The sequence below is a fragment of the Coregonus lavaretus genome, assembly GCF_964263955.1.
Source record: "Coregonus lavaretus genome assembly, chromosome: 5".
NCBI lineage: Eukaryota > Metazoa > Chordata > Actinopteri > Salmoniformes > Salmonidae > Coregonus > Coregonus lavaretus.
The window spans coordinates 12,010,363-12,032,550 of NC_139992.1; the positions used below are offsets into that span (position 1 = coordinate 12,010,363).

General features: G+C 45.4%; 1 protein-coding gene across 1 annotated transcript in view; it reads left to right on the plus strand.

Annotated features, from left to right (window-relative positions):
• LOC311129626 (diacylglycerol kinase beta-like) overlaps positions 1-22,188 on the plus strand; it is a gene marked incomplete at its 5' end in the record, with an annotated part of 182,349 nt that overhangs the window by 133,438 nt on the left and 26,723 nt on the right. Inside the window, one exon of the mRNA XM_084161974.1 lies at positions 20,237-20,327. Coding sequence (XP_084018100.1) covers positions 20,237-20,327 — 91 coding nt within the window. The remainder of the gene's footprint in view (positions 1-20,236; positions 20,328-22,188) is intronic.

Here is a 22,188-nt window from a genome sequence, read left to right on the forward strand (position 1 = left end):
ACATAGAAACTGTCACGCCCTGGCTCTGGGGACTCTTAAATGTTGAGCCAGGGTGTGGAGTTTCTATGTCATATTTTCTATGTTGTGTTTTCTAGATCGTGTAGATCTATGTTGGCCAGGGTGGTTCCCAATCAGAGGCAGCTGTAGCTCGTTGTCTCTGATTGGGGACAATACTTAGGCAGCCTGTTTGGCACTAGTCGGGGTGGGATCTTCAATTGTCACGATCGTTTACGAACGAGATACGGACCAAGGCGCAGCGTGATAAGCGTACATTTTATTAAGTACTAAACTCGACACAAAACAACAAACAAACGAAACGTGAAGTCCTAGGTTACACAAAACAAACCTTAACGGAACAAGATCCCACACCGACTAGTGCCAAACAGGCTGCCTAAGTATGGTTCCCAATCAGAGACAACGAGATACAGCTGCCTCTGATTGGGAACCACCCTGGCCAACATAGATCTAAACGATCTAGAAAACACAACATAGAAAATATGACATAGAAACTCCACACCCTGGCTCAACATATAACCCTCCCGTTGTCCTGGTATTCTGTACACACGCCGTGCCCTCCGGGTCGAACTGTCCCCCTCTCACTAAAGGCCCAATTGGAACATGTGGGACAGTATGCGTGCGAACAGCCTTTGCAGATGTATTTGTTACACCTGGTGCACACCGTGTGTGTTTTACACTTTGTGGGGCAGACCTGACACCTCTTCCTCTTACTGGGTTGTGCGGGGTTGGGTGCTTGGGCCGGTGTGTGGTCCGGTGCTGCGGGGGCGTGATCCCGCCGGGGCTGATCACGATACGTAGCCCTCTGAACAGCTTTGACGAGCGCCGCAGAGGCTTCGGTGCGAGGGAGACGGGCCCTTCTTTGTATGAACGGAGTCACTAGTGCCTTTCCCAGCTGCTCGAGGAACACCCTCCTCTTGTTTCGCTTACCAGGCATCCAAGTGGGGTTGAGCTCTCGCCATATGACAAAAGCGTTGTAAGAGGACACGTCAAGGATGTTGTGGAAGATGACCAGGGGCCAGCGCGCGGTCATCCTCCTGCAGCTGTAGGTTCCAATCACCTTGTCTAGGTTGTCCACACCTCCCTTGTTGCTGTTGTAGTCTAGGACGATGGCCGGCTTCTTGTCCTGGCGACGGCTAACGTGAGCCTCGGTGTGCAGCGTGCTCAGGAGTAAGACGTTCTTGTTTTTCTTTGCCAGGTAGGACACTAGAGCGGTGGTGGGCGTGAAGGCGAACTTGGAGGAGAAGAGGAGCCTGTCCTTTGAGGCGAGCAGCGCCTGCGGGAGCTCTGGCTTGTTCTTTCTGACTGTGCCGACCACGGTGACGTTCCTGGTCAGGAGCTGGCGCGCGAGCTCGTATGAGGTGAAGAAATTGTCGCAGGTGACGTTGTGACCCCTGAGTCCCTGCGTCAAATCGAGCACGACCCTCATCCCCTGGTTCTTCTCGGGGCCTCCGCATGTGGCCTTCCCGGTGTAGACCTGCATCTTCCAGGCGTAGCTGGATTTGGAGTCGCAGGCCACCCATGTCTTGATGCCGTATTTGGCCGGCTTGCTTGGGATATACTGGCGGAAAGGACATCGGTCTGGTGGAGAGAGAGAGAGAGAGAGAGAGAGAGAGAGAGAGAGAGAGAGAGAGAGAGAGAGAGAGAGAGAGAGAGAGAGAGAGAGAGAGAGAGGAGGAGAGGAAAGACAAGAGATTAGCTTTAGCGTGTTGTGTTGTGTTGTGTTGTGTTCAGTGTTGTGTTCAATGTTGTTGTTGTGCTCTTGTACGGTGTTGTTGGCTCCGGCACACCTCTGAAAGGGACCAGTTGCTCATCCACCGTCACGTCGGGCCCGGGGTTGTAGAGGAGCGGCAGCCTCTCGACCCACTTGTCCCAGACCTCTCTCACGGCCGCAAGTTTGTCACCGCCGCCTGCTGCGCGTCTCTCGGCTCTGGTCTCGCGGTCGTCGAAGCGAAGGAGTCTCGAGTAAGCGTGAAAGACTTTGAGCGGCATGGTTGCGCGGAAAATGGTCCTTCCGCTCTCGGCGTCCCAGAGACTAGAGGCCGCTTCGCCTCGGGACCTGTACACGCCGGCTAGGATGAGCAGCCCTACGTAGGCTCGCAGGTCTGTGGAGTCCATCGCTTTCCAGCGGCCGCCGCCGCCGCGGTCGCGGTCTTCGTGGTCTTCGTGGCCGTCGTCGGCGGCGTAGTGGCGGTGGTCGTCATCGCCGTCGTCGCCGTCGCCTCGGGCTCCGTATTTTCGAACGCCCTCCAGATTGGTCATCTCCAGGATGATGTCTTCTATCTCGGGTGTGAAAAACAAGCGGAACATGGAGAGGATGTCGCGGGCTTGGCCTACGGCCTGCCTAGTAGGCCCGGGCCTCATGTCCTCCGGCACCTCAGCAACCGGCCTGTTACTTTTTGCCGCTGCGGCGGCCCCTCCGACGCCCCGATTGTTGTCACAGGGCACCGAGCACCATTGGATTTGGCCGTTTCTCGACACGAATGTCTCTCTTTCCACTCGAGGGATATCGTGTTGTGTTCTGGGGCTGATGCTGCGGCGGCGGCTGCGGCAGCGGCGGAGGTCTCCTCGCTCTCCTCGCTCTCCTTCACCTTCCCCTTGTTCTTCCCCTTGTTCTTCCCCTTGTTCTTCTTCTTCTTGTTGGTCGTCGTCGTCGTCGTCGTCGTCATCATCTCGTTCGACTTCTACACCTTGACCTTCTTCTACTTGGACATCGTCCTCGTCGTCGTCGGCGGCGGCGGCAGCGGCTGCGGCGTCGTAGTCGTCGTCGTCGTCGTCGTCGTCGTCGTCCTCTGTGGTCTCCTCGTCCTCTGGGTTGTATTCCTCCCCGTCTTCTTCTTCGGACGCTTCCTCGTCCGCTTCCTCGTCGCAGTCAGAGTCATTGGAAAATATCTGTTCTAGGACCTGTTTGGCCGTGAATCGCACAGCACTCATAATAGCTTCGGCACCCAGGCTGGGGAAGTCCCCAAGACCTCTCTCTTCGGGACGTGTCCGGACATGCCACGGAGGCAATATTAGTAGTAGTAGTTGTAGTAGTAGTAGTAGTACTAGTAGTAGTAGTAGTAGTAGTAGTAGTAGTAGTAGTAGTAGTAGTAGAAGTAGTAGTTGTTGTTATTGGTGTTGGTGTTTGTTTACGGCTTACCTAGTACCTCTGGCTCAGAGCTTATGCCTCTAACGTGTAGCCTGGGTCGTTTTGACCCCGGGCAGGACAGGACAACGCTAGGGGTTATACAGCCACTAGCTCAAACACATAGGCACTGACACGTAGTCTGGGTCTTTTTGACCCGGTCAGGACAGCGGGAGGAGATATACAGCCACTAGCTCTAACACCTAGGCACTGACACGTAGCCTGGGTCCTTTTGACCCGGACAGGACAGGACAGGACAACGCTAGGGGTTATACAGCCACTAGCTCAAACACATAGGCACTGACACGTAGCCTGGGTCTTTTTGACCCGGTCACGACAGCGGGAGGGGATATACAGCCACTAGCTCTAACACATAGGCACTGACACATAGCCTGGGTCTTTTTGACCCGGTCAGGACAGCAGGAGGAGATATACAGCCACTTGCTCTAACACCTAGGCTCTAACACGTAGCCTGGGTCCTTTTGACCCGGACAGGACAGGACAGGACAGCGGGAGGAGATGTACAGCCACTCGCTCTAACACCTAGGCTCTAACATTAACCAAAAAAACTAAATGAATATAATATAATTAATTATTTTTATGGGAGTGGTCATTGAATCCACAATATAACAGGTTCGTGTCTCACAGACAAACAACATCCATCGAAGCTATGTCGACTTTCCAGAACACAGAAAACGCAAAGGGCGATTCTCGCTGCATCACTGCAGTGTTTGACATACACACGTCGGACTCCAGTCACGTAACTACTACCGACAATACCACCACCGTCGTCGGCACCGTGATCGGTCTGGGCATCGGAGGGTCGACTCGACTGAATCTGAGCACCATCAACTTCAACGACATCTATTCTGCGTTCAATCGAGTAGTGAACAACATACCCATACTTCTCGGGTACACGGTGAAAAGCCTCTCGGTCATGCCCAACAACAAACTGGAGGTAAGACTATTTGTCGAACCCAAATATAGTCTGTTGAGGTATGAGCTGTGGCTCGTTCGGGTCGTAGGACAGGCTCTGCTCTTGTGGTTTTACCACGGTGCAGTGTCACACATCATGGTGACACACCGGGACCATGTGCAGAAGATACACCGTGAAGCTGTGGGATGGTGTCCCTGTGCTGCAACGTTGACCGGTTTCGACGACAGCTAGTCTTGTACTTGTGCTTTGTACTACGACATGTGGGACATGGACGTTCGTCACAGCCACGTCCGAGACCATTTGTTGACATATCGGACATATCGGCAAATGCCATGCGACATCTCTTCCGTGTGTAGCGGTGTCCACATGACAGATCTCTCAGATGAGGAACAGACACTTCTGATGAAGAAAGTCGCCTGGATATTTCAAGGCTTTTCTGTTGCCCCCAAACAACACGCCATGACGAGGATCCGTTCGAGCCTAGGCATACCTTGTGATTTCACGAAAACCCAAAATATTGTACTGCAAGTATACAAGTTGACAGACTGTCAGAATGAAACACGTGCGCAGATGTACAATTGTCAGCAAGCCGAAGACCAGATGACATGTATTCACTTGTTGAGGAAATGGACATCTTGGGTTTCCAGCATTGTCGTCGAGTAGTGACACACACCTACAATATTACAAGGAAATCACCAGATTCTTTAGAAAGTAAACATTTCACTGTAATGTCTGGACCTACAATGTGACCAATAAAAGTTGATTTAATTTCATTTGCAAGGGTCCCGTTCACAGCACACACTCGCTCTAACACTCTAACACGTAGCCTGGGTCGTTTTGACCCCAGCCAGGACAGCAGGTGGAGACATAGAGCAACTCGCTCTAACACCTAGGCTCTAACACGTAGCCTGGGTCTTTTTGACCCCGGACAAGAAAGGACAGCGGGACGGGATATACAGCCACTCACTCTAACACGTAGGCACTGACACATAGCCTGGGTCTTTTTGACCCGGACAGGACAGCGGGACGGGATATACAGCCACTCACTCTAACACGTAGCCTGGGTCTTTTTGACCCGGACAGGACAACGGGAGGGTTATGAGTCCCCAGAGCCAGGGCGTGACACTTACTGCACAAACCTCATTGCTACAGTACTGTTTTTAATTGGTTAATGTGGCATAGGCTTATATTTTTTAAGTCATGTATAAAAAAATCTGAGCGGTATATCTCGGCTTGCATTTTGACTCAAAGGGATCTTGACTCAGAAAAGGTTGGTGACCACTGTTCTAGAGTTTTCCCTGTTAACACTATCAACGTTTCCCTTTACTGTGGCAATTGTGATCGAATCAATGCAATATTATCCACTTTCAATGCAACATACAGAAACAAAACGAACTATGCAAGAGATTTTGTTGTAATCAGCCCATACTTTACACAGACCGGTGTGGCATAAACAATCAGAGCTGCAGTAGGCCTATATGCAAATAGACCATTGCCATATATGGATCAATGCCATTTACTTTGAACTGGACTGTGTTTACAGCATGAGAGGTCGTGAGTTGATGCACTTGTTTTGAGATCAAAGTAGCAGCTGCATGTAGCCAGGTGTGCACATTTTGTTCATATCCTTTGCTAGTTAGTGAGTTATTAGCCCAGTTATAGATCATTTGTAGTCAGCAATAGGGGAGTGATTGCTTCCTACAAGACCACAAAACTTGTACATTTCTAGACATCTTTGAAAAGCGAGTCAGGTAAAGAGTTTTGTTTTTTGTTTTTTGTCCTATAAATGACATACCCAAATCTAACTGCCTGTAGCTCAGGACCTGAAGCAAGGATATGCATATTCTTGATACCATTTGAAAGGAAACACTTTGAAGTTTGTGGAAATGTGAAATTAATGTAGGAGAATATAACACATTAGATCTGGTAAAAGATAATTCAAACAAAAAAACATGCGTTTTCTATTATTATTTGTTTCATCTTTGAAATGCAAGAGAAAGGCCACAATATAATATTGCATTTTAGGCGCAATTTAGATTTCGACCACTAGATGGCAGCAGTGTGTGTGTGCAAAATTTCAGATTGCTCCAGTGAAGCATTGCAATACTGGACTATTTTGTATCAAGTCTGCCCAAATGTGCCGAATTGGTCAATTAATACATTTTCAAGTACATAACTATAGAGAACATACAAAAATGATATGGTAATACAAAATGTAAGTTTACACACTCCCAGGAATGTCATACATGATGGATCATTACCTTATACACTAACTTTCACACATCTAGATGGCCAGACGGGGTGGGTGTGGAGCCAGAGACAGCAGGGGTTCAAACTATAGAACCCAGTTCCTACATTTGAATATAAAAATTGATTTTATCAAACAAAACTATGCTACATTTTAGGATGACAAATCAGAGCAAGATTACTGAATGTAAGTACATTATTTACCTTCAGAGGTGAATGTATCAAACCAGTTGCCGTGAAACGTTTTTTGTTGTTGTGCACTCTCCTCAAACAATAGCATCGTATTTTTTCACTGTAATAGCTACTGTAAATTGGACAGTGCAGTTAGATTAACAAGAATGTAAGCTTTCTGCCAATATAAGACATGTCTATGTCCTGGAAAATGTGCTGTTACTTACAACAGTCATGCTAATCACATTAGCGCACGTTAGCTCAACCGTCCCGTATACGGGACACTGATCCTGTAGAGGTTAAAGGGGCAGTGTTGTATTTTGAGACAGGCTTGAATAAGCTAAGTAGCCAATAGACAGAGGGTAGCATAATTTGTCTGATTCTCTGTAATAATGGTATGGGAATAATAATGCATTTTATTTTGTGAAGTGGTTTCTTGCATCAAACAACACAACAACATTTTCAGTCACCTCCTTGTCTGAAGGACAAGTGGATAAACAAGTTAATGTCATGCCCTGCATGTTTTTTTTCTCCAAAAGTCTCATGGAATGTAGGCCTACATTGAACATCACACATTGGCTGCTACTGTAGGCTGAATGATAGAACAGCTATTTCCATGTTAAAATGTTATGGGATGCATTTTCTCCATTGTCTTTGATGGCAGGCCACACTGGTAGGCCTACATTAGGATGAAATAGCCACAGTAGGCCACATGGCCACTGTTAAAACTGTAACTTAAAGCGGGTACAGCCTCAGTGTTCACAGTAAACGCGCTCTCAGCTCTCAGCAGACCTGAAATTTGCTCAGTGCCAAAAATTATTAGAGGGAACATTGGTCTCAACTCAATCATGTCTGATTGCGTCTTCACATTGCAGCAATAGAGGGAAAGAGGAACATAATTTGGGAGGTTGACGTGCCAACGGGCAGCAAACAGTGATGTCATGTCATGATGGCACGATGTGTGACGGACCGGTACTGTATGTACTAAATACCATGTGGGGATTTTTTTTTTTACATACATTTCTCTGGACTTTTAACACAGGGATTTCTCCCCAGCCCCCCATCCCCTATCACACACACACACACACACACACACACCCCCAGTGGTCTTTTACGGTGCATCGTAACTCCTTTGATGTTAATCTCTTTCATTTCCAGCCTTTGTTTGGCTTTATCCCCCCCTGATGCCTGCTCTGCTCACTGATGTTTTACATTGAGATGCACAGTAAAAAGCATACATAACATAGCCCAAAGCAGTGTGGGCTTTTGATAATGCAGTTGGAAGAGTGTGGCCTGTCTGGCTGTCCTCTTTGATTGCAGTCACCCTTGAGGCCTGTGTGTGTGTGTGTGTGTGTGTGTGTGTGTGTGTGTGTGTGTGTGTGTGTGTGTGTGTGTGTGTGTGTGTGTGTGTGTGTGTGTGCGTGCGTGCGTGCGTGCGTGCGCATCAGGGGGTATAGGAAGAGATGACAGAGGCCATATGGGAGGTTGAAATGGAGCAGCATGCATGAATATTTAAAAAAGTAATATTAATCTAGCTCTGAGACAATGGTGATTTACTGCCATAAAGGTCTACCTTCTAAATCACCACATAGTGCACTTAAAATAGTGTAATGCTGGCTAACAGATTGAGACCAGGAGCCTGACATGAGCAGGACACATTCTAAGCATTATCTAAATTCAATTCTAATTTTAGAAGTCAAATAAAATACTGGTAATTCCCGATTTAGTGCACTACTTTTGACCAGAACCCTATGGGTCCTGCCCTGGTCGAAAGTAGTGCACTATAGAGAATAGGGTGCCATTTGGGACACAAACACATTCCAAAGTATTCCAAAGATCAACATTGTGATGCTGTTGACTCTGTCACTGATTGTCTGACTGGCTGGCTGTCTGGCTGGCTATCTGACTGGCTGGCTGTCTGACTGGCTATCTGACTGGCTGGCTGTCTGACTGGCTATCTGACTGGCTGGCTGTCTGTGCCATTTGGCTAGCATCCCAGACAGAGACAATAATGTAGCGCTGGCCTGGCTAAGGATGTTTACATCAAGGCTGTTACTATTCAATTTGACATCAATTTCAGTGTCAAAGCAATGCTCTGTGAACAACCCTTTGGTTTGTAATACTTGATGTAACTGCATCCTTACCTTATAAAATATTGATTGGTACAGGACAGTTGCTCTCGATCTACAGTTCATCAGAGACTAGGCACTTTGGTCTCAATGAGTGATCTTTGACATGGCTGAATTCAGAGTGAGTGGCATAAGGGGTCCCTCTTCCCTGAGTGCTTCCTGTCACACACACACACATTTCCACACACTGCCCCCCTCCCCCTTGTGGGATGGTTTGGGAGGTGGGGAATGTGTGAGATCTGACACCTGAGTCAGTGGAGCAGCCATCAGCATGCATGATCCCCAGTAGCACCAGTATTACCAGTAGTACCAGTATTACCAGTATTACCAGTAGTACCAGTATCACCAGTAGTACCAGTAGTACCAGTATTACCAGTAGTACCAGTATTACCAGTATTACCTGTATTACCAGTATTACCAGTAGTACCAGAAGAACCAGTGGTCTAAGGCACTGCATCGCAGTGCTAGCTGTGCCACTAGAGATCCTGGTTCGAGTCCAGGCTCTGTCGCAGCCGGCCGCGACTGGGAGACCCATGGGCGGCGCACAATTGGTCCAGCATCGTCCAAGGTAGCGGAGGGTTTGGCCGGCAGGGATGTGGGTTCGTTTCCCACAGGGGGCAAGTATTAAAAAAATTAAAATTAAAATAAAATAAAAACTTGTATGCATTCACTTACTGTAAGTCGCTCTGGATAAGAGCGTCTGCTAAATGACCTAAATGTAAATGTAACCAGTAACACCAGAATTAGCAGTATTACCTGTAGCACCAGTATTACCAGTAGCACCAGTATTACCAGTAGCACCAGTAGCACCAGTAGTACCAGTAGCACCAGTAGCACCAGTAGTACCAGTAGCACCAGTAGCACCAGTATTACAAGTAGCACCAGTAGCACCAGTAGCACCAGTATTACCAGTATTACCAGTAGCACCAGTAGCACCAGTAGCACCAGAAGTACCAGCATTACCAGTAGTACCAGTAGCACCAGTATTACCAGTAGCACGAGTAGCACCAGTATTACCAGTAGTACCAGTGGTACCAGTAGCACCAGTAGCACCAGTATTACCAGTAGCACCAGTAGCACCAGTAGCACCAGTATTACCAGTAGCACCAGTAGCACCAGTAGCACCAGTATTACCTGTAGCACCAGTATTACCAGTAGCACCATTATTACCAGTAGCACCAGTAGCACCAGTAGTACCAGTAGCACCAGTAGCACCAGTAGTACCAGTAGCACCAGTAGCACCAGTAGTACCAGTAGCACCAGTATTACCAGTATTACAAGTAGCACCAGTAGCACCAGTAGCACCACTATTACCAGTATTACCAGTAGCACCAGTAGCACCAGTAGTACCAGCATTACCAGTAGTACCAGTAGCACCAGTATTACCAGTAGCACCAGTATTACCAGTAGCACCAGTAGCACCAGTATTACCAGTAGTACCAGTAGCACCAGTGGTACCAGTAGCACCAGTAGCACCAGTATTACCAGTAGCACCAGTAGCACCAGTAGCACCAGTAGCACCAGTGGTACCAGTAGTACCAGTAGCACCAGTATTACCAGTAGTACCAGTAGCACCAGTGGTACCGGTAGCACCATTATTACCAGTAGTACCAGTAGCACCAGTATTACCAGTAGTACCAGTAGCACCAGTAGCACCAGTAGTACCAGTAGCACCAGTATTACCAGTATTACCAGTAGCACCAGTATTACAAGTAGCACCAGTAGCACCAGTAGTACCAGCATTACCAGTAGTACCAGTAGCACCAGTAGTTCCAGCATTACCAGTAGCACCAGTATTACCAGTATTACCAGTAGCACCAGTAGCACCAGTATTACCAGTAGCACCAGTAGCACCAGTATTACCAGTATTACTAGTAGCACCAGTAGCACCAGTATTACCTGTAGCACCAGTAGTACCAGTATTACCAGTAGCACCAGTATTACCAGTAGTACCAGTAGCACCAGTGGTACCAGTAGCATCAGTAGCACCAGTATTACCAGTAGCACCAGTAGCACCAGTATTACCAGTATTACCAGTAGCACCAGTATTACCAATAGTACCAGTAGCACCAGTAGCACCAGTATTACCAGTAGCACCAGTATTACCAGTAGCACCAGTAGCACCAGTATTACCAGTATTACCAGTAGCACCAGTATTACCAGTAGCACCAGTAGCACCAGTATTACCAGTAGCACCACTATTACCAGTATTACCAGTAGCACCAGTAGCACCAGTATTACTAGTAGCACCAGTAGCACCAGTATTACCAGTAGCACCAGTATTACCAGTATTACCAGTAGTACCAGTATTACCAGTAGCACCAGTAGCACCAGTAGTATCAGTAGTACCAGTAGTCAGACCACAGGGAGCTGGTAGCCCTAGGTGCTAATGACCACCGAGAACACTTTGTGTGTGTGTGTGTGTGTGTGTGTGTGTGTGTGTGTGTGTGTGTGTGTGTGTGTGTGTGTGTGTGTGTGTGTGTGTGTGTGCGTGCGTGCGTGCATGGAGAGGAAGTTGTAGATTAGGAAGTGTCTGATTGCCCTGTGAGAAACAAGATGTTTTTGTTGGTTTGATTACAATGACAATGCAGAGTCTTGGTTAAAGCCAATGGATGTGGATGGACAATCAGTTTCCCAATGGTTTCCCAGAGGTATTAGTGCAGATAAGAGGAGAGGCAGGCCAGCTAGGTTGCATTTAACCAGGAGTGTAATGAAAGACCGAGCCTCACCTTTGACATTATGTTATTATGTTATTATGTTCACTCTTTCAATTCAGCCACCACAGAAAGAGGAGGGGGGGAGAGGGGCTTTGACAGGAGTTGTGAGAGACACCCACCCATGTGTGAGAATGGAACTCTCCTGGCCAGAATGGGTAATGGGGCTGCTCCTCCTTAGGGGATGGGATCTTCATTCCTTTGATCATCCCCTCATTTGTTAAACCATAATTCCCCCATCTCCTCTCTTGGCATCTCCAACCATTGGACTGGTAGTGAAGTAGAGTTTTCTTACCAATGGTGATGTTATATATAGTTCATATGTAGTAGACTAGATGGTTAGTTGACCATGCCAAGAGCATTTAACGTCTGAGCAGAGAGCACTGACCCTGATCTGGATCTGTGCTGCAGTTCAAGCTGCTGTCAATATGAATTGTTCTCAAGCTAATCGGGGCTTTGCTTCGTTATTTTCACATTGATTAATCAAGTTCAATCAATGTAATCTGCCTGGCTGTGTGTGATGAGCAGAACGAGAGTCTGTCTGCCTCTCATGGTAGCGCTCCAGCTCTCTGTGCATGTAGTAAGTGTGTGCTTACACTATGTGTATGATTACAGTATTGGTGTTGTGTATGCAGATACGTACAGAAAACGGTGTGTTAGTGGTTGTTTGATCCGTTTGAACCTGTCATGTCCTGCTGTTGTGTTCCTGTGGTGTAAAGGATAAATATACCCACAGTCCTCTCTGTTGGCTGGTGCTGACACGCTGCCAGACAGTAGCTCTCATCTCTGACAAGCCAGCTCAAATCATATGGTGTAATTATTTTTAGAACTCATAGATCATTCACTGTCTTTATAGCTAATGTTTTAGTGTTGGTTTTCTTACTGTGTGTGTGCGTGCGTCTGCATCCCTTTATATAGTATGTGTGTCAGATCACTGTGTGTCTTGCCTAGTCTCAGATCAGTGTAAAGGACTGTACTCTCCTCTTCACCCACAGACCTTCTCTTCTCCTTTCCCCCCACAGACGTCCTCTCCCCCTACAGACCTCCTCTCCTCTTCACCCACTTACCTTCTCCTCTCCTTTCCCCCCACAGACCTCCTCTCCTCTTCCCCTACAGACCTCCTCTCCTTTCCCCCTACAGACCTCCTCTCCTCTCCCCCTACAGACCTCCTCTCCTCTCCCCCCACAGACGTCCTCTCCCCCTACAGGCCTCCTCTCCTCTCCCCCTACAGACCTCCTTTCCAACAGTGCAGTAGTATCTAACAATTCACCCCCACATACCTTCTCCTCTCCTCTCCCGCCACAGACTCCCTGTCTGCTGCTGAAAACCAGCTTGTCTGTCTTTAGCTGAACCTGTTAGTGTAGTCTATGGCAAGGAGCCAGGGTCAGAGGTTATAAAACCATGGGCGGGCAGCTGCTGCATGGCATCACCCCTTGGGCAGGGATTTAGCCTAACAAGGAATGTGTCACCACAACATTTAAATGGTTATTAATGGCTTCCCTGAATAACCTAACCTAACCTCCTCCCAACCAATCAATATAGTTGTAAAACATCTGAACTATGTTTCCGCACCCAGAGCTAACAGTGTAACACAATGATCTCAAACGGGGATAACCATTGTATCAAATCAAATCACATTTTATTTGTCACATGCGCCGAATACAACAGGTGTAGACCTTACCGTGAAATGCTTACTTACAAGCCCTTAACCAACAATGCAGTTCAAGATATAGAGTTAGGAAAATATTTACTAAATAAACTAAAGTAAAAAATTAAATAAATTGTAACACAATAAAAGAACAATAACGAGGCTATATATAGGGGGTACCGGTACCGAGTCAATGTGCAGGGGTACAGGTTAGTTGAGGTAATTTGTACATGTAGGTAGGGGTAAAGTGACTATGCATAGATAATAAACAGTCACTCTTACTTAATCCGCAGTTTTCTCAACACACTGAAGCAGGGCCCAGATTCACAAAACACTTCTTACACAAAAACTTAAGAAGTTCGTAAGATAGTTTGTAAGTGAAATTCCTCAACATTATCTTAAGATGTTATGATTTTCTTACGAACTTCTCAAATATCTTCTTATGAATCTTCTTAAGATGTTTGTTGCAAGGCAACTAATTTAGCTAGCTATCTAGCTAGCAATGGCAATCATGTTAGCATATTTCGCACTGAGATTACTGTTCTAAAACATGTTCTTGGGTTTAAAATAATCAATACTGAAACTTTCAGATGAAGTTTGTGAGTGAATTAAACATGTTCCATTGCTTTCATGAGCTTTTTCTCTCACTGCCCAGAGTTTAAGACAAGGGTTTAGCTATCTTGGAATTAAGAACATTTCCAATAACTTTAATTTCAATAATCACATTTCTTGTTAACTTTTTGCTTAAGGAAAAACATAAGAAATAGCGCAAGAACATTTCCAATAACCTTTTTGAGGAATAGCAACTTTGCTTAACTTTCTTCATAAGTCTATAGTTAAGGAAAAAATGGCAGTTAAGAAAACATTTCTTCTTATGAAGGTTTTGTGAATCTGGGCCCAGGTCTTTAGATTGATGGAAACTGGTCATCTGATTGGATTAACTGAGATCCCAGATCAGGGTTAGTTACTGGGAATAGTATTCAGCAGTATTCACACACGCACATCCCTTTCCCTCATCTCCTCTCATCTCATCTCCCACCAAACCAAACACCCCACGCCTATTTGGTCATCAGCACCTCCCCCCATCCCCTCCTATCTCTAGGTGTTGCAGCCACGGCACAACCACACACACAGGCTCCCTCTGTCTTTCAGGCCCTGTATCTCAGTCAGGATCAGACGCATTTAGGCTGCTTTTGCTGCCCATGCAAGATGAGGTTATCTTTGACTGATCTGTACCAGAGATACAGGGAGGGGAGGGAGGAGAGGAGGGGGCAGGGGGAGGTCAGCGGGTCACTGCTCTCACAGGGGATTAGGAGAGATTTTATCACTCTGAGGGGGGCGGGCCAGATGTGAGGGTAATGGGAAGGCGGAGGGAGGGTAGAGACAGGGGAGGGCGTGGGCGGATGGATGGATGAGTATGCGTAGGGGTTAAGTGCCCCCAGGCCTGTTCTGAATTTGAAGCCACTGTTTTAACCACAGCTCTGTCTTTTCATACAACCTGTATTCTAGATCTAGTTTTTTCTCCCCTCCAATGCTTCCTTCCGTGCGGCTACAATCCTCTGCCTCTGTTAATGAAATCAGAATCCATCCATCAACGTTGGTTGGTTGTGTTTTGGCTGGGCTCCAATCAGGAAGACTGATCAGTATTTGCTTCCTGAGGGCACAGTTAGCACAGTTTGAACCGATGAACTCATACTCCTGCATTCATCAGCCCCAGGCTTTACAAACAGACAAGCACAGCCTTGCACGTTGAGCTGGAACTCTCAAGCATATGAATGAAAAACCTTTTCTCATCAGGCTGCACACAAAAAAACGGCCCCTAAACACTACACAGCTAGCACATAACGTTCTGGAACCATATATTTCTTAGAGCTTGGTGAGAGCCTGGTTGTCCTATGCTTATTTTGTACACAATGTCCCACAATGTTCTCAAGAATGGTGCATGATACCCAGCTAGCACATAATGTTCTGAGAACCATATGTTTCTTAGGTGGTAATTTCAGTACTACATTTCTAAAGGTTTCCTCATGGTTCTATTTAAAGTCATGTTCTCAGAATGTTCAGAGGACGTTAAGAAACAGCGTACTTCTGTGGGAATTTCAGTACTTTAGCATAACGTTTCCTACAGGTTTCCTCATGGTTCTATTTAAAGTCATGTTCTCAGAATGTTCAGAGAATGTTAAGAAACAACATTCTTTTGTGGGAATTTCAGTACTTCTGCATAACGTTTTCTGAAGGTTTCCTCATGGTTCTATTTAAAGTCATGTTCTCAGCACATTAAGAAAACTTTCCATAAAAACCACAAGAAAACATTAGTAATGTTCAAAGAATGTTCTAAGAATGCTATATAAAAACATACACGTTCCGTTCTCAGTGTCAACAAAACTCTCTCTATCCTCTATCTTGTTAAGTTTGTTCAGGTGTTTTGGCCGCGCCCACTAATTGGCCACACCTGATCTTAATGAGTGCTTGTTTCCTTTGAAATGGGGTCTGTTTGAATAGACTAAAATGAACAGCTTTGTATGAGTTTAAAAAAACATGGCATGCTAGTGGCGCAGTGGACTAATTCTATGGATAGAGAAAAGATCATAGGTTCGAATCTCACTGATGCTGTGCCACAATAAAAATGTTTGCATGATCAATGCCTAAGGAAATTAATGTCCATCTGTGCTTGGTGTTCGAAACAGTTAACCTAATCTAGTAGTGTTATTAAAAGTCTTATTGAAACATGTTCTTGGAACATTATTAATTTACCTTCAAATAACCTATAATTTCCGTTCTCAGAACGTTAATAAATCCTCCCAGGAAAACTTTCAGGGAACCATAGTAAAACGTTCTCAGAACCTCCCTGCAACTTAAAAATAAACCTTCCCGGAACAGGCTAAGTTTTCACTTCTGTTCTCAGAATCTAAAAAAAATATATATATATATACCAGTCAGGAATCGTATAGCTTTGTTCCCAGAACCAATGGGAAACCAAAAACGTACGTTCCCACAACTTCCAAGGAACCGAATGTCCTAGCTGGGTAGTGCCAATAGGCTGTGAGCCTAGGCCAATGCTGCTTTATTCTGTAGATTTCTGAAGGTTTTTCTCTGCTCTTAGCCAGGCTCAGTGGGATACAAGCAGAGCTTGTGGTAGAGGTACAGTAGCTTTCTTTCTCCCTGTCGCACTCCTCTGTCTACAGGAGCGAAAGAAAACCTTCGAGTTAATCCCATTTTTACAGGGCTTCTCAAGTGGAAGCTAGCTAATGAGGTTAGGCAGTTCGGCTCATTGAGAATTGAAACCGTGCCTAATTGTGATCTCAAATATGCTCATAATCCTTTAATTTGACAGAGCAAAGGTTTCTAGTGAAAGGTGAGGTGAGTGTGAGGAAGACTGAACATTGAACAAGGTTTTAAAGTAAAAGTGGAGTGTTATAGGGCAGCCAGGGACAGTACGCAGGTATCAACTAAAATAAATGACATTAACAGTTGATGACTGGTGGGATATATAGGCCTACTGCAAGTACCTAGCAGATCTCTCACTTAAAAGCCTGACACATCGTTTTGTTTGTTTTCTTTATTCCTATTCTACTGAAATGTGTGTATCCATAGATGTATCCAGTCTGGAGAGGCCTGCTCTGCCCCTGCGTTACATGAAGGGTTGCTATGCCCACATGGCAACAGAGCTTGTTTTGACAATAACAATGTTGTCAATATCAGCAAGGCAACCCTGTGTTTTGCCATGTTTCTGGAACACACTGTAAAATGGCCATGATTTTTTGTTAGCCACCAGCAGCATTGAAGGACACAAAAATTACTGTTTGTTTTGACCAGACTGACCTGTGAGAGAATTGTGTCTTTTACTGTCGTTGGTGAGTAGAACAAGTCTCCAGAGGAGCGGTGAGCTTTCATTGGCCTGGGCTTGTACAGGAAGAGATGCACAAACTGAAATGAGTTTGACACCTGTGCACTAGGGGCTCAGGTTGCCCTTGGGGATTTGATTATCTCTTCAAAACCAGTGATGTTCCCCACACCTGTCTAACGGCTGGCTGGCTGGCTGGCTGGCTGGCTGGCTGGCTGGCTCACTGAGGTTTCTCTGCGTAGACCAGCACTCTTTCACCAGGACTGGGGAGGTTGAAGAGATTGAAGAGCAGGGCTCAGTAGGACAGTATGGCCCAAGTCTTTATAATACAGACCCACTTAGATAGGCAGTTCCTTCCCCTAGGGACAAAGATGTTGTAATCTGATCAGAAAATGGAGGAAATAACAATAATTCAATCTAGTTAAATGTAATTGCAGTTAAGTTCATTTCCATAATGTTGACAGCCAGGAGCATGAGTCCTTTATCTTTTGTTACATGTATCTTTGTTGTGTGCAGAAATAAAACACTGGACAGAAGCATTGGACAGTGGGCAGAAATAAAACACTGGACAGAAGCATTGGACAGTGGGCAGAAATAAAACACTGGAGAGAAGCATTGGACAGTGGGCAGAAATAAAACACTGGACAGAAGCATTGGACAGTGGGCAGGAATAAAACACTGGACAGAAGCATTGGACAGTGGGCAGAAATAAAACACTGGACAGAAGCATTGGACAGTGGGCAGAAATAAAACACTGGAGAGAAGCATTGGACAGTGGGCAGAAATAAAACACTGGACAGAAGCATTGAACAGTGGGCAGAAATAAAACACTGGACAGAAGCTTTGGACAGTGGGCAGAAATAAAACACTGGACAGAAGCATTGGACAGTGGGCAGAAATAAAACACTGGACAGAAGCTTTGGACAGTGGGCAGAAATAAAACACTGGAGAGAAGCATTGGACAGTGGGCAGAAATAAAACACTGGAGAGAAGCATTGGACAGTGGGCAGAAATAAAACACTGGACAGAAGCATTGGACAGTGGGCAGAAATAAAACACTGGAGAGAAGCATTGGACAGTGGGCAGGCCTTTTTTTTCCTTAGCTACAGTTTTTTTGCCCAGCACTGGTTTTCCTGAAGTTTAGTTTGTTTGGGATGTGCATATCACCTTTGTATGTGTCTTTGTTACTAGTGTAAATCACAGAAAAAGTGATACAGTGGGGAAAAAAAGTATTTAGTCAGCCACCAATTGTGCAAGTTCTCCCACTTAAAAAGATGAGAGAGGCCTGTAATTTTCATCATAAGTACACGTCAACTATGACAGACAAAATGAGGAAAAAAAATCCAGAAAATCACATTGTAGGATTTTTAATGAATTTATTTGCAAATTATGGTGGAAAATAAGTATTTGGTCAATAACAAAAGTTTCTCAATACTTTGTTATATACCCTTTGTTGGCAATGACACAGGTCAAACGTTTTCTGTAAGTCTTCACAAGGTTTTCACACACTGTTGCTGGTATTTGGCCCATTCCTCCATGCAGATCTCCTCTAGAGCAGTGATGTTTTGGGGCTGTCGCTGGGCAACACGGACTTTCAACTCCCTCCAAAGATTTTCTATGGGGTTGAGATCTGGAGACTGGCTAGGCCACTCCAGGACCTTGAAATGCTTCTTACGAAGCCACTCCTTCGTTGCCCGGGCGGTGTGTTTGGGATCATTGTCATGCTGAAAGACCCAGCCACGTTTCACTCAAAATCTCACGATACATGGCCCCATTCATTCTTTCCTTTACACGGATCAGTCGTCCTGGTCCCTTTGCAGAAAAACAGCCCCAAAGCATGATGTTTCCACCCCCATGCTTCACAGTAGGTATGGTGTTCTTTGGATGCAACTCAGCATTCTTTGTCCTCCAAACACGACGAGTTGAGTTTTTACCAAAAAGTTCTATTTTGGTTTCATCTGACCATATGACATTCTCCCAATCCTCTTCTGGATCATCCAAATGCACTCTAGCAAACTTCAAACGGGCCTGGACATGTACTGGCTTAAGCAGGGGGACACGTCTGGCACTGCAGGATTTGAGTCCCTGGCGGCATAGTGTGTTACTGATGGTAGGCTTTGTTACTTTGGTCCCAGCTCTCTGCAGGTCATTCACTAGGTCCCCCCCCCCGTGTGGTTCTGGGATTTTTGCTCACCGTTCTTGTGATCATTTTGACCCCACGGGGTGAGATCTTGCGTGGAGCCCCAGATCGAGAGAGATTATCAGTGGTCTTGTATGTCTTCCATTTCCTAATAATTGCTCCCACAGTTGATTTCTTCAAACCAAGCTGCTTACCTATTGCAGATTCAGTCTTCCCAGCCTGGTGCAGGTCTACAATTTTGTTTCTGGTGTCCTTTGACAGCTCTTTGGTCTTGGCCATAGTGGAGTTTGGAGTATGACTGTTTGAGGTTGTGGACAGGTGTCTTTTATACTGATAACAAGTTCAAACAGGTGCCATTAATACAGGTAACGAGTGGAGGACAGAGGAGCCTCTTAAAGAAGAAGTTACAGGTCTGTGAGAGCCAGAAATCTTGCTTGTTTGTAGGTGACCAAATACTTATTTTCCACCATAATTTGCAAATAAATTCATAAAAAATCCTACAATGTGATTTTCAGGATTTTTTTTCTCAATTTGTCTGTCATAGTTGACGTGTACCTATGATGAAAAGTACAGGCCTCTCTCATCTTTTTAAGTGGGAGAACTTGCACAATTGGTGGCTGACTAAATACTTTTTCTTCCCCACTGTATATCTACATTAAAAAAATGCCACGCATGTCACCTCTGACAAACCAAACTCCAGGGCAGAACTGAACATGAACTTCAACTTTGTAAGGGTCAAGGTTGTTGGCATGTTTTTGAATCATGGGGGGAAAACATTAAACATGATCTTATGGTAGCCTTGGGCACTGTTCCACACCCAAAGTCATTGTTGTCATGCCAGCCTTGGCATAGGGGCACTGAAGCATAAATTTGTTTATTGTCGCAATGTCAAAGCAGCACTAAAGTGACTGGGAGTGTTGTTGTCCTTTGTGCTTCATTGCTCTGAAAATGAACTGCTGTCCCCTAGTTGAGTTTAGGTTTTGGGCTGGGTTAGCAGCGCTTCGACTTGATCCTCACATGACAGCAAAAATTACAGAAAACTATCAAAAGTTGTCGTTTTCAATTTCCCCCCTGACATGACTCATAGAGTCTAGGACAACTACAATATGTGCATGCATTTCAAATTCCACGTGCCATAAGCTTGACATATTCTGCCAAAGCATCACTGAATAATGGAAATACATTAAACCTACTGCCACTGCAGGAGGACCCCTGATGACACTTTCTCTCCTTCTGTTCCTGCTCCTTCCTGTTTGGTTTACAGAATGAAGAACAAGTTGTGGTACTTTGAGTTTGGCACAACGGAGACCATCTCTGCCACGTGCAAGAAACTCAACGAGTGTATCGAAGTCGAGGTGAGTCACCGCTATTCCCTTTAGCTGGAGATTACATTTACTGTACATTTTACATTTTAGTCATTTAGCAGACACTCTTATCCAGAGTGACTTATAGTTAGTGCATTCATTTTAAGATTATTTGACAGACCCAAAATGTAATCTCTCTCTCTCCTCCTCTCTCTCTCTCTCTCTCTCTCTCTCTCTCTCCACCCCCTCAAGAAGGTATTTAAAACTTTGGATGGAGATTAGTTGGCACACCAAAATCTCATGATTTCCATTTTCTATCAACACGTCTTATGGACATGAATCTTGAGATGAGAAAGTTTAATCAGTTCATCGCTGTTGTAGAATTCTTGACAGGCTTTAACCTGCAAACTTTTTAAAATCTCTTAAACGACATCAAAGATATTAATACAAATGATTTAACTCCCATGAGGCAGCTAGCTATTCTTATCGCTCAGCGAAGGCTTCATCAAGCCAGCCTGTCAGGTAACTGACTGTACTGCTGAGAGAGGACACGTCACACGCACGCACGCACACACACACACACACACACACACACACACACACACACACACACACACACACACACCAGGAGAAGTGTCACTTTAGTCTGTGTTTGATATAAAGTTGCATTGATAATGTGTGTCGAAAATGGCCCATATTCTCTATGGTGCACTACTTTTGACCAGAGCCCTATGGGAAGTAGTGCACTATATAGGGAATAGGGTGCCATTTGGGACACCTCCATAGTCTGGGTAATATACAGTATGATGTTACAGCATTGGTCTGTGAGTCTGCTCGGGCTGAACCAGCAAATTCCTCAGATCTTAGAAAGAGATTCACAGACACATATTAACCTAGTCTGGGACACGATAATGCTTTTAATAATTACTATTAAACCAAACTGTAACCCTCACATTACCCGGCAGCTCCCTTGGCTGGCTAGTAATCGTCAGGTTTTCGGGAAAGCTTATCGAGGTGTTACTTCAAGTCCCCACACATGTTATTCTCAGTGTGTAACATAGACACATGCGCACGCGCGCACACACACACACACACACACGGACATGCACACACAGTGTGCCAAGCAGTCAAATCTCCAGTGTTATGCCTTGGAGCAGAGGGCAGAGTGTGATGAATGAGGAAATGTGGCGTAACAAGATCCACCACTAAAGTTATATCGCCCTGCAAGATGTAATTAAACTGGGCTATTAAAAGCTCCACAGAGTAAACTTCCAGACAGAGAGAGAAAGGAGTGTGTGTGTGTGTGTGTGTGTGTGTGTGTGTGTGTGTGTGTGTGCGTGCGCGTGTCATATTCTGTGTGTGTTCCTGAAACTGTTTTTCATGGGCACTCAAAACCTGTCATAAATATTTATTTCCTCCGACAGCACTAGAGGGTTGTGGTACATTCTAACATCATTTGCTTTCAACGAGGGTGGTCGCCTGAATATTGGAATGTGTTTTCTTTTTCTGTTTCTACATGGCTTATTTGAACACATTTGTTGAATTAGGACTTTCTTTAAACATATGGAAAAGTGCACACTTGGACCGACAATGTTAAAGTAAGTTATTTTAGTGCAAAGGCTAAACTGAGACACAAAAACATCCACTTGATGTTACAGAATGCTTATATTTTGTAGTTAATCACTTGCAGAAGATATTTTCCTGTGAATTTCTCCACACTCAAAGCAACATTATGTAATGTATTGATAGAAACATGTACTTCTGTCAAAGTGCGACGTGAATGCGGTAGGCAAAGTCAAACGCAGGACACCGAGCTACTGGAAACGTACTTTTACTAACAAAGTAACCAGAGTACAAAACAACCTCCAAACAGGGAGGAGAATACCCACACAATAGCAACTGCCGAAAATGA